The 12,158-nt window shown below is 40.2% G+C and overlaps 1 protein-coding gene across 1 annotated transcript in view; it reads left to right on the top strand.

Moving 5' to 3' along the window:
• Positions 1–11,152, top strand: part of BARD1 (BRCA1 associated RING domain 1) — a 191,738-nt gene extending 180,586 nt beyond the window's left edge. The window contains exons 10-11 of the mRNA XM_073633578.1: positions 3,645–3,742; positions 7,392–11,152. Of these exons, the coding sequence (XP_073489679.1) occupies positions 3,645–3,742; positions 7,392–7,721 (428 nt within the window). The 3' untranslated portion in view covers positions 7,722–11,152. The remainder of the gene's footprint in view (positions 1–3,644; positions 3,743–7,391) is intronic.
• Positions 11,153–12,158: the final 1,006 nt, after the last annotated feature.

Here is a 12,158-nt window from a genome sequence, read left to right as displayed (position 1 = left end):
AAATGAGCGCAATAATTCTAGTCCCAGACCTCTTCTGTAACTCAAAACATGCAACCTGTAGGAATGTTTAAACTTTGCATATGGAGATTTTTGATGGTAAAAGTTTGTCGCCATTCCACGAGCGGGCGCTTTACTTTCAATTTACTCTGCGTAACATCTTTCACAATATAAAAAAAAATTGGGCTAACGCTACTGTTGTCTTATTTTTTAATTCAAAAAAGTGTATTTTTTTTTTCAAAAAATGCGCTTGTAAGACCGCTGCGCAAATACAGTGTGACAGAAAATATTGCAACGACCACCATTTTATTCTCTAGGGTGTTAGAAAAAAAAAAAAATATATATATATATATATATATATATAATGTTTGGGGGTTCTAAGTAATTTTCTAGCAAAAAAATAATGATTTTAACTTGTAAACAACAAGTTTGAAAAATAGTCCCGGTCTTAAAGTGGTTAATCAACGCTCAATTGGTGCTAAGTGTGCAAAGAAAATATACCCCCAGCCTGGAGAATGGAGCCATGATTTCATGTTGTTTATGCCAAATTCTACCCCTACCATCTGAATGTCACAGCTAAAATCGAGACTCATCAGACCAGGTAAAGTTTTTTCAATCTTCTATTGTCCAATTTTGGTGAGCCTGTATGAATTGTAGCCTCAGTTTTCCGTTCTTAGCTGACTGGAGCCCATCTGCTTCAAGGTTCGATGTATTGTGCGTTCAGAGATGTATTCTGCATAGCTTGGTTGTAACGAGTGGTTATTTGAGTTACTGTTGCCTTTCTATCCTCTCAAACCTGCCCATTCTTTTCTGACATCAACAAGGCCTTTTCGTCCACACAACTGCCGCTCACTGGATAATTACACTTTTTCGGACCATTCTCTGTAAACCCTAGAGATGGCTGTGTGTGAAAATCCCAGTAGATCAGCAATTTTTGAAATATTCAGACCCGGCCATCTGGCACCAACAACCATGCCATGTTCAAAGTCACTCAAATTCCCTTTCTTCCCCATTTTGATGCTCGGTTTGAATATCAGCAAGTTGTCTTTACCACGTCTAGATGCTTAAATGCATTGAGTTGCTGCCATGTGGTAGGCTGATTAGCAATTTGTGTTGCCAAGCAATTGAAAAGGTGTACCTAGTAAAGTGGCCAGTGATTGTATACCTGTAGTGTTTACTTGTCTCACTCCAAAGCCCTGAGTGTCATTTTTCTCTGGTGCTTCCATCCTCTGTTATCAGCATGTTATTCCTACACATGAGATAAAATGGTGACGGAGGAAGGGAGCTCCAGCACACAGCTTATCTGTTCACAACACAGCTCTGCATCGTTCCTGTACTGTGTGTGAAGGAGGGTGTGGTCCTTTCCTCTAGTCGACTCTAACACACTGTACAAGAGCTCTAACTGCAGCTCCCTGCTCCCTCCTCTGTGCTCCTGACAGATGAAGAAGAGTTTTATCTAAATTCAGCACTTTTGAGGGAATGTAAAAAAAAAAAGAGAAAACTGAATACAAACAAGTAAAACTTGTTTTACTTGTAGGAGGATTTGTTTTATCTGGGAGTATCACCTAAAGCTAATCACTTCACTGGGTATATGTGAGGGTTTACAACAAGGGTGCCCAACCAGTGGCCCGGGAGCCTTCTGATGTTGTCCGTGACCTTCTGCTCTAGGATGGCGGGTTGGCAAGCCCAGGATGCCTACCCGGTATGCCAGAGCATCAGTGTTGTGAATGAAGCCAGTGGTAGAGGAAGCAAGCAGCTGCGGAGCAGAGCTGCATAAGCTAATACTTCCTGTATAGTGCCAACTCCTATCACAGGCGGAGTGAAACCAAATGCACTCTGCCTGGGACAGCAACAGCCGGTGATACCTGAATGGAATGCTGTTATTAAAGGTAAGTTTATTACTAAAATCACAGTTTATATATGGGCATATCTGTTCTGCAGTGGTTTACTGGGCTGTTTTCAAACTGATCCGCAGGTGTGGCGCAGTGCACCTGTGGCTTACCTGCACTAAACCATAGACTTCTGGTTTTACCTGCGGGTTTGGTGCCCTTTCAGAAAGTGCACTACACCTGCAGGATATAATAGAATTCTATGGCAAAGTACAGCTAAGCCACAGGTGCACTGCACTGCACTCTCAGTGTGGGTAGACCGCAGACCATCAGTGTAAAAGCAGCCTTACACCCCTTTCACATGATCGGTCTGACCCAATTGGACCCTCCATTCACCTCTATGGAGAGGCAGATGTAAACAAACTTGTGTCCGTTTTACACCCGCCTACCTCCAATCCGATCTGCTAAAAAAACAGAAGTGGATCAGTCCCCTTCCATCTGATTGGATCAGAGGGCCTATAGAGTAGAGTGGGCTGTGTCTGTGTCCGCTTTGCATCTGCAGAGTGGAAGCAGACCTGTCATCCACCCACTCCGCTCATTGTGGCCCGAGGCTGGTTACTAAGTCACTTAAGTGGCCCTCACTCTTCAAAAGGTTGGGCACCCCTGGTTTACAACCACTTTAAAGTTTAGGCTTCCTTTAACATAGTGTTAATAGTTAACAGTATAACACGATTTAGAATGAACAGTGCCCAGTTCTAAGGACATTCATAGTCTCATGTAGGAATCGGTGGTCTGTGTAGAGAATAGCAGGCTTTGTGAAACCTGCTGAAATTTGGATATTGCATAGCAGCCTATCCCCTTCAATCATGTAAACCCTTTGTTGCCTCTTAATATTCTAGTCTGAAAGATTGTCTTGGTCTTTATTTCCTTTTGGAACATCTACAGAGTAATTGGACACAGATTTTTTTTAGCAAAGCTGCAATTTTGCATCACTTTTTTGTTAGGTGAAATATGATAATTTTCAGCTGAGGCTCCAACATTTGTACTGTGATCATGGCTTTTACAGAAGGTCTGCAATGCGTATAAATACAAACACTCCTGTACACACTACATTGGGCTGGTTTAAAATTTAAAAAAAAGGCTGCAAGAGATCTAAATACTAGAGAGAAGTTTATAACAATCTAGAGAGTTATTGATTCCCTGTGCAGTGTATGATAGATATTACATTTAATTTTTATTCTTAGGTTAACTTTCATGTGGTTACCTTTTCAGCTCTGTATCACTTAAAGTGTTACTAAACCCAAAACCACAAAATCAGTCTGTATATGTAGGAAAGCATGCTTGTTATACTCCACATTGTGTAAAAAGGTTGTTTGATACTGTCTTCCCTGATCCTCCCCGTCTTCCACTGTCCCCAATCCATCTCCTGATAAGACAAAACCTTGGAGTCACTCTGAAGTTTGTGTAATGCTAGAGAGTTTTTTTTTTCTTGGTAGGTGCATGTGATCAGCACAAGGCCAATCAGCACTGTCCATACAGAGGGACAGGGGTCCTGCAGCCTCATAGGACAGTCAGTGTAGAATGAAAACTCTTCCTACAAGCTTTAACCAAACACTGATAAAAGCTGCTGCTGATGACAAAGTTTATATTTACAAAAAATTGCATTCCTGTTTAATTGTTGCCACTAAGAGGGTGTTTGATGTTATTAGATATTTTATTATTGTTATTACCTAATATACAACCTTGCAGGTAAGTTACCATCGAGCTCATAAGCCACATCTAATGCTCATGTACACAATTTCTCTTGTGTTTGTTCAGGGGTGAAGGCCTGCCTGGAGTCACGTGGCCAAGAGCCAGGAGAAGCACATGAGATAAAGGGTGGACCCCACAGAGCTCGACTCAACCGAGAACAGCTGGTAAATGTTTTTATCTTCATTAAAGTTTGTATTTTCAGGTTTCTTTGACCAGCAAAAGCTTGTTCTGCTGCAATAAAATTACATTTTAAGGAGCCAATTATGGCCACTGTTAATGTAAGATTTGTGTTCCGTAATAAACAAGTAAGAATATGCTCATTTTAACATTCTTGCCTTTATTTCTTATTGTGGAATATTAGCAAGGCTTCCCAGAAGTCAAGGGCAGCTTTTGTGTCTGGAATTTAATGACTAGTACAAATCTGGTGAATAACCCACAGGCTCTTTATTGCTTCCAGGGAGTTAGACAGACCTAGGAGCTCAAGGGTATTGCCTATATTCTGTAGCTAGTATTGGGAAGTCTCATTCTCCTGTTAGATTTCTTATTTTCAGTTAGACTGCAGAGATTACAGCAGGAGCTGTGACACTCCCTGGTGGCCAAATGAACAGGGAATTGAAGTAATAAAACTTCCATTTAAAAATCTTGAAGGCCTCGTAGATTGAGACCACCTTCTTTAGAGTGACCTAAGCAATTGAGTAAAGAAGCTCCTTTGCTCACTGAGTTTTAAAACTGTCATCTTGATCCCAGTATCATTACCCAGTGAATTATTCACCTGGAACAAGAATTTAGCCAGTAAATAAAAAATAAATAAATAAAAACAACCCTTGCCTGAATGCTTTTGTGGTAGGCCAGTGATTTGCTGGCATACAAGGAGTTATAGTGGTTGTAAAGGCAGAATTTTTTTTTTTTCATCCTAATGCATTCTATTCATTAGGCTAAAAAAAACCTGTGTGCAGCAGGCCCCATCAGCCCCCCTAATACTTACCTGAGCCCCATCTCAATCCAGCGATGTTGCGCAAGAGGGTCGTCTGTCCGGGACTGCCTCCCCTCATTGACGGAGGCAGCAGCGGGTGCCAGTGTCAATCAACGTGAGTAGGCCAGTGAGGAGAGAGAGGGGGCCAAGCCGTGCTGCAGCTCCATGTCTAAATGGACACACAGAGCAGCAGCTTGGCTCAGGTGCCCCCATAGCAAGCTGCTTGCTGTGGGGGCACTCAGCAGGAGGGAGGGGCCAGGTGCGTGGCGAGGGGCCCGAGAAGAGGAGGGTCTAGGCTGCTCTGTGCAAAACCAGTGCACAGATAAGGTAAGTATAACATGTTTGTTATTTTTAAAGAAAAATCACTTTAAGTGCAAGGAGTTGTATGTCACCTTCTGAATCTTCTTCAGATCTCTCTATTGTTTACAACTTACTAGTTTACTGAGCGTGGATATTATAGCTTTTTCCATACTCTCTTGCTCCAAGAGGAGAGAGAGGCTCTGCTACACAGCAGTCCCTCTGCCCAACCCTCCTCTCCCCTGTCCATTCAGAGAAACTTTGGATTTTCTGAATGGGTTCACAGAATGCAAAGCGTTCTATGATTGGGCAAGGGGAAGGGAGATGTGGGACTCCTTTAGTGCAAGCAGATTTGAAAAATGTGTTTTTTCCTGGAGTTTTTCTTTTACACCCTTACCACCTTACATGTGCATTACATTTATGTATTTGGTTTTAAAGGTGAGCTGTTCTCATCAGTTTTTTTTCCTGGAATTCTTTAACCCATTATGTACTGCTGTACATTTTTGAACAGCGGATTGGCGGCCCTTTATTTATTCAGTGCTGTTTATGAAAAGCACTGGATAAATAATCGTTAGGCAGTCGATCCGCTGAGTGATCACTGTACTACACTGACACTGTACTCAGATGAGGGGCTGGGTACCATACGATTGCTGTGATTGGTTATCCCCTTACAACAGGGGAAGAAGAAAGATCGTGTAATTGTCAATGGGAACAGAATAAATGAAACAGCATGTAGGGATAGGTTTTATTAACCCTTTCATGCCCCCATCCCCTCCTCTTCTACACATACTATCTCTATGCTGTTGTGACCTGTATATTAACCCTTTCATCTCCCCGATCCTCCACATCTGAACATTAACCCCTTCATTGCCATGATGCCACTGTATGTGACCAATACATTACAACTCCTTCACTTCCTCCTTGCTCTGTGTATGACTTGTACATTAATGTATCTAGTGCACCATTACCAAGCTCTGTGTTTAACCCACTCAATACCGGAATGTTTCTTTATTTTCAAAGAACCTCTAATAGTATATACAGTATATCTATTCTGTCTGTTATTCTCAGAGTGGATTAGATATTTTGCTCTCTAACCATATAGTTGGCTATTTTTATTTACCACTGCATAGAGATATTTAAGAATAAATTGCCTTTTTTTAAAACTTTACATATTAACTAAATTATACACCCACTTTTTTTTTTTAAGGTTATTAATCGATTAATCGAAACAATAATCAGCCAACTAATCGATTATGAAAATAATCGTTAGTTGCAGCCCTACCTAGAGTTAAGCTTTAAAATAACAGTTGCCTACACTTAAATTTTAAATATGCAGAACATAAGCTTACATTTTACCCAGTTTCACCAGCAATATGACTGATAGTTGCTGTATGGGTTTCGGCTCGGTTCACACTAGTGCAGGCCGTGCGTTCCAGGTGCAGGTGCGGGAATCGCATTGAGACGCGTGGGGCTGCCATTCATTCTCAGTGGGTGCGGGAACCACAGGGAAACTGCAGTCAAAAAGACTATGCAGTGTCCCTGTGGCCACATTTAAAAAAAGGTGCATGCTCATTTTTTTTTTTTTTTTTTTTTTTTGTGCGGTTCACGCAGCACAGCACTTCATTCAAATAAATGGGCTGCCATACCCAAGCAAACACGGGACGCACGGCCCGTACTAGTGTGAACCAAGCCTTATGGTATAACCAAAACAGGGCCTGGGCTCTGTGCAAAAGACTTTCAAACTGCTGAATAATCTTCTGTGACTGATCTTTGTAACATTTTCTATATGAAAACATTACAATTATTGTGCGCATACCACAGAGTCATGCTTTATATACAAAAGTATTCTACCATAAGCATTGTTGTCATTAGCACACTTATTTTTCAGTTCACTAATTCACTAAATATAAAGATTATCACCTTGTAGACTAAAAATAATGCTAAGATGATGCTCCTTAGATAAATAATAAAAAGTGATTCATAAGAAAATAAATTTAACAGTCAAATGCCCATTTCATGCAAAAAATATTTATTCCTTCCGTAAGTGTTGTTTATGTCCCTGAATTGAAGATTTCTAGGTAAATAATTGTTTATAGTTACTGCCCTAGTGCATTGGGTTTATAATGGCTCATCATTTTTACAATAGGCAGGTGTACAAATTAATCCACAAGACTATTCATATACAGTTGGCCATAGCAGCCCATAACTTTGGCTGGACTTACTGTAGAAGATGTCTTGTATCTTGGTATGTATGTAAATATAGTGCCTTTGCCCCTAGGATCTTACTTTAATTTTCAGTTGAGAAATTCTAGTTCTTAATACCGATTTAATTGCTTTGGGCAACTTAAGCATTTTTATTTTTCTGTTTTTCTTTTTAAATTACACACTCTGTTCTATATTCCTGTATTGTAAGCAGTGGTAGACTTTCACTCTTGTGTCCAGCTTTCTAAGAAGTGTCCTTAAGCGCTATGAATAAGTTCCCTGCCTCGTGTAATTTTTTTTGTTTTTTTTTTTTTTTTTTTTTTTATTGTATTTTTACTTAGCTTCCGAAACTACTGGATGGATGTCATTTTTATTTCCTGGGATCCTTCAAAGAACATAAAAAGGAAGACTTGACTGAGCTGGTCAAAGCTGCTGGAGGACAAATTCTCATTCGCCAACCAAAGCCTGATAGTGACGTGACCCAGACTATTAACACTGTAGCTTACCATGCTGATGCTGACTCTGATCAAAGGTTCTGCACACAGTATATCATTTATGATAAGACTTCCAAATATGTCCCACGCATAGTACGCCAAGGGAAGGTCTGGTTTGCGCCCTCAAATTGGCTTATTGACTGTATTACCTGCTTTCAGTTGCTCCCTGTGCAATAACAAGCCACGTAGACCCAAACAAGATACAAGTATAACTGGCTACCTATGGTGCTGTTCCTCAACAGTACATGAAGCATTTTCATATTGCTGACAGTTTTGTAAATTCTTAATAGAATACAAAATAAACAAAGACACTGCATACTCTGCTGGAATAACATTTGAATATAATGTTAAAAACTGAAAGCTGACGGTGATTCTGTTTTTGTCATTTTTTTAACTACATGCAACATTTTTTTTAATTCAAAGGGTACCAGTTTTTAAACTTGTAATGACAATTGTGAAAGAAAAATATGTGACTTTATAGTGTTACTAAACCCATGCTCGTATAAATAATGCATCCGCAGCACAGACAACATACAGTGAGGGAAAAAAGTATTTGATCCGCTGCTGATTTTGTACGTTTGCCCACTGACAAAGAAATGATCAGTCTATCATTTTAGGTAGGTTTATTTTAACAGTGAGAGACAGAATAACAACAAAAAAATCCAGAAAAAAACGCATTGCAAAAAAGTTATAAATTTGCATTTTAATGAGTGAAATAAGTATTTGATCCCTTTGCAAAATATGACTTTGTACTTGGTGGCAAAACCCTTGTTGGCAATCACAGAGGTCAGATGTTTCTTGTAGTTGGCCACCAGGTTTGCACACATCTCAGGAGGGATTTTGTCCCACTCCTCTTTGCAGATCCTCTGCAAGTAATTAAGGTTTTTCGAGGCTAACGTTTGCTAACTCGAACCTCCAGCTTCCTTCACATATTTTCTATGGGATTAAGGTCTGGAGAATGGCTAGGCCGCTCTAGGACCTTAATGTGCTTCTTCTTGAGCCACTCCTTTGTTGCCTTGGCCATGTGTTTTGGGTCATTGTCATGCTGGAATACCCATTCATGACCCATTTTCAATGCTCTGGCTGTGGGAAGAAGGTTCTCACCCAAGATTTGACAGTTCATGGCCCCGTCCATCATCCCTTTGTTGCGGTGAAGTTGTCCTGTCCCCTTAGCAGAAACCCCCCCCAAAGCATAATGTTTCCACCTCCATCTTTGACGGTGGGGATGGTGTTCTTGGGGTCCTAGGCAGCATTCCTCCTCCTCCAAACACAGCGAGTTAAGTTGATGCCAAAGAGCTCGATTTTGGTCTCATCTGACCACAACACTTTTTCACCCAGTTCTCCTCTGAATCATTCAGATTTTCATTCGCAAACTTCAGATGGACCTGTACATGTGCTTTCTTGAGCAGGGGGATCTTGCGGGCGCTGCAGGATTTTAGTGCTTCACGGTCTAGTGTGTTACAAATTGTTTTCTTTGTGACTATGGTCCCAGCTGCCTTGAGATCCTTGACGAGATTCTCCCGTGTAGTTCTGGGCTGATTCCTCACTGTTCTCATGATCATTGAAACTCCACGAGGTGAGATCTTGCAATCTCCAGACCAAGGAGATTGAGTTATTTTGTGTTTCTTCCATTTGCAAATAATCGCACCAACTGTTTTCACCCTTTCACCAAGCTGCTTAGCGATGGCCTTGTAGCCCATTCCAGCCTTGTGTAGGTCTACAATCCCTGACATCCTTGGACAGCTCTTTGGTCTTGGCCATGATGGAGAGATTGGAATCTGATTGCTTTTGTGGACAGGTGTTTTTTATACAGGTAACAAGCTGAGATTAGGAGCACTCCCTTTGAGAGTGCTCCTAATCTCAGCTCGTCACCTGTATAGAAGACACCTGGGAGACAGAAATCTTGCTGTTTGGGGATCAAATACTTATTTCACTAATTTAAAATGCAAATCAATTCATAACTTTTTTTAAATGCATTTTTCTGGCTTTTTTTGTTGTTGTTCTGTTTCTCACTGTTAAAATAAACCAATAAAATTATTGACTGATCATTTCTTTGTCAGTGGGCAGATATCAACAAGTTAACCAAACTCCAGCACAGGATGGAGTTTAGTTTAGTTAGATTTGTCAGTGGGCAAACATACACAATCAGCAGGGGGATCAAATACTTTTTTCCCTCACTGTATAAAACCGCTATATACCTTTTCCGACCAGCGGTATACAGTGGTAACGCGACATATAGCAATGTCCAGTCGAACGCTGAATGTTCTTGTAAGAGGGAGGCTTCATTCTTCTCTGACTTGTCTTTTGATGCTGACTGACCCCTGAACCCTCTGTCTGGCCAGCACTAGCTCCAATCAAACAGGAAATGTTCTTTTCCAGCCATAGAGACCAAACTGCATGTGCAGACTGACTCCACTAACTCGTTCTTATCTGGCTTTGTTATGAGGACAATGTAATAAGAGGAGGATCTGTGCATACAAGATCAAACAGACTTTTTACACAATGCAGAGGATTAACCCCTTAGGTTCTACAGTGAGTATAACGAGCATGCTTTACTGCATATACAGACTGATTTACTGTTTTGGGTTTAGTAACACTTTAATGGTGCCAAACCATCTCAGGAGTAAAGAAACAAAAATTGAGTTAAAAAATGTATTATTTTTTTAAAATTCTCAACATCTGGATGACCATCTGTGAGTAATTATTTTTTGCTAACCCTTCACATTTTTGTTCTTTTCCTGTAGTTTTGTAACAATAATGATTAATCTTGTCAATACCAGAATGATGTTTCCTGAAGAAGCCGAAACTGAAACGCGTTGAGATTTTACAGCTGTTGTATCAGTGTTCTTTTGCATGTGTCATCTTTCATACGAGTATGCTATTGTCAGCTTTAATTGAATAGCAGCTATTAATGTCAAGTATAACCCTCCTCTTTTTTATGTATACATTTTCTGAGCAATGTTTTTTTTTGTGGTGGATTTTATTAAATTACATTTTATTTTAACCACTTGATGACCAATGACATACCGGTACATGGCTGGTTTTCAAGTGGTTATACAGGAAGGATGCCTTCAGCTGCTGCTGGATCAGGTGGGGCTCTTCCCCAAGACCTCCTGTGTAAATCTAAAGTGGTAACCTGTAAGTGCAATTTCTGATCACTCATAAAGAGAGCTACAAGCTGGTGACACACTTTTTTACACAACATAAATAACCATGCCATACCCTCTTTTTCAGTGCACCTAGTGCAGAAAATTGGAAGATTAGTCAATTATTCTCTAGAGGGGGCTCCCAGAGGCTTAGTGAAAGGACTGCATCACTTTTAACAACTGTTGGGGTTAGGTGTTATCCACATAAGCAGTGCTTTGTTTACAAGGATGGACCCAATTCATAGACTTGCATTGTGAAGATGAACAGTAGAGTACAACCTTTTTGTATTGAAGAAGGAAGCAATGGCCAAATATGGGTGCCCCATGTACATATAAAATTACAAATTATACATAAAAATAGTTTTCAGAATATTAACACACATTGATAGGATTACATAAATCTTGCTGATAATTTTTGTTCATCTTATCAAATATTGTAAAATAAACAAAGGTTTGCTTTAATGGCTTCATGTGTTGGTAACCTCCTGCTATTCATCTCAAATGTGTGTAAATAGACAAATGACTGACATTACTATCTGCTGTGGCCACTGAGTTAACTCTGCCTACACAATCTTCTTGTCTTTATCATGCTGTTTCTGTTAAAAGTGTGAGAAAATGAGTAAGGTCAAATAATTTGCCCTCTTATGTGCTGCAGCCAGAAGCTGTCTAGTCTATCTGGAAAGCTAAAATCATTTTCAGCTTTAACCAAGTGTAGATGATGTATTTTTCAAACTATGCAATTCATACCTAACTTTGACTCATTTGCCTCTAAAGTATTGACAAACAACCCATGTGAGAAGACTGTGGTGGAAATAGCTTTAAGCCAACCATACATAAATTGAAATTTGGTGAGTTCAGCACTGACAGGCCAAAGTTTGATCTATGTATGGGCACGCTGGCTGTGCACAAGTCGGTCTATACAGTCTTTTCTGTATAACCAGCCTGTTGGGTTTTTCCTAAACTATTAGTTTTACTGGCTATAGCCAACAACACTAATCATTGTGTTCTGTGGGCAGAGAAGGCTCCCCACCAGCAGAGAACAATAGCACTGCAAGAGGGAGAGATTCTCCCATCAACACAGTCCGGAATCTAGCAATTTTCTTTCCTTCCACTCGTACTGGAAGGAAAGAAAATAGCATAATAGACAGTGGGTATAGAAAAGAATCACCCCCCTTTTAACTTCTTGCCTACTGGGCACCTTTACCCTCTTCCTGCCCAGGCTGATTTTTAGCACTGTCGTACTTTGACAATTGCACGATAATGCAACACTGTACCCAAACAAAATTTCACCATTTTTTGAGACACATAGAACTTTCTTTTGGTGGTATTTAACCACTGGAGGCTTTTATGTTTTGTTACAAAAACCGAAAAACATAAAATTTTGGGGGGGGAAAAAAAAGTACATTTTCTCCTTTACTGATGAAGCTGTACTAATGACACGGCACTGATGAGGCAGCACTGAAAGGCA

This window comes from Aquarana catesbeiana, linkage group LG06 (assembly GCF_042186555.1).
Source record: "Aquarana catesbeiana isolate 2022-GZ linkage group LG06, ASM4218655v1, whole genome shotgun sequence".
Taxonomy (NCBI): domain Eukaryota; kingdom Metazoa; phylum Chordata; class Amphibia; order Anura; family Ranidae; genus Aquarana; species Aquarana catesbeiana.
The sequence above is the reverse complement of the archived record's forward strand: the minus strand, read 5'-3'. Positions and strand labels throughout refer to the sequence as shown.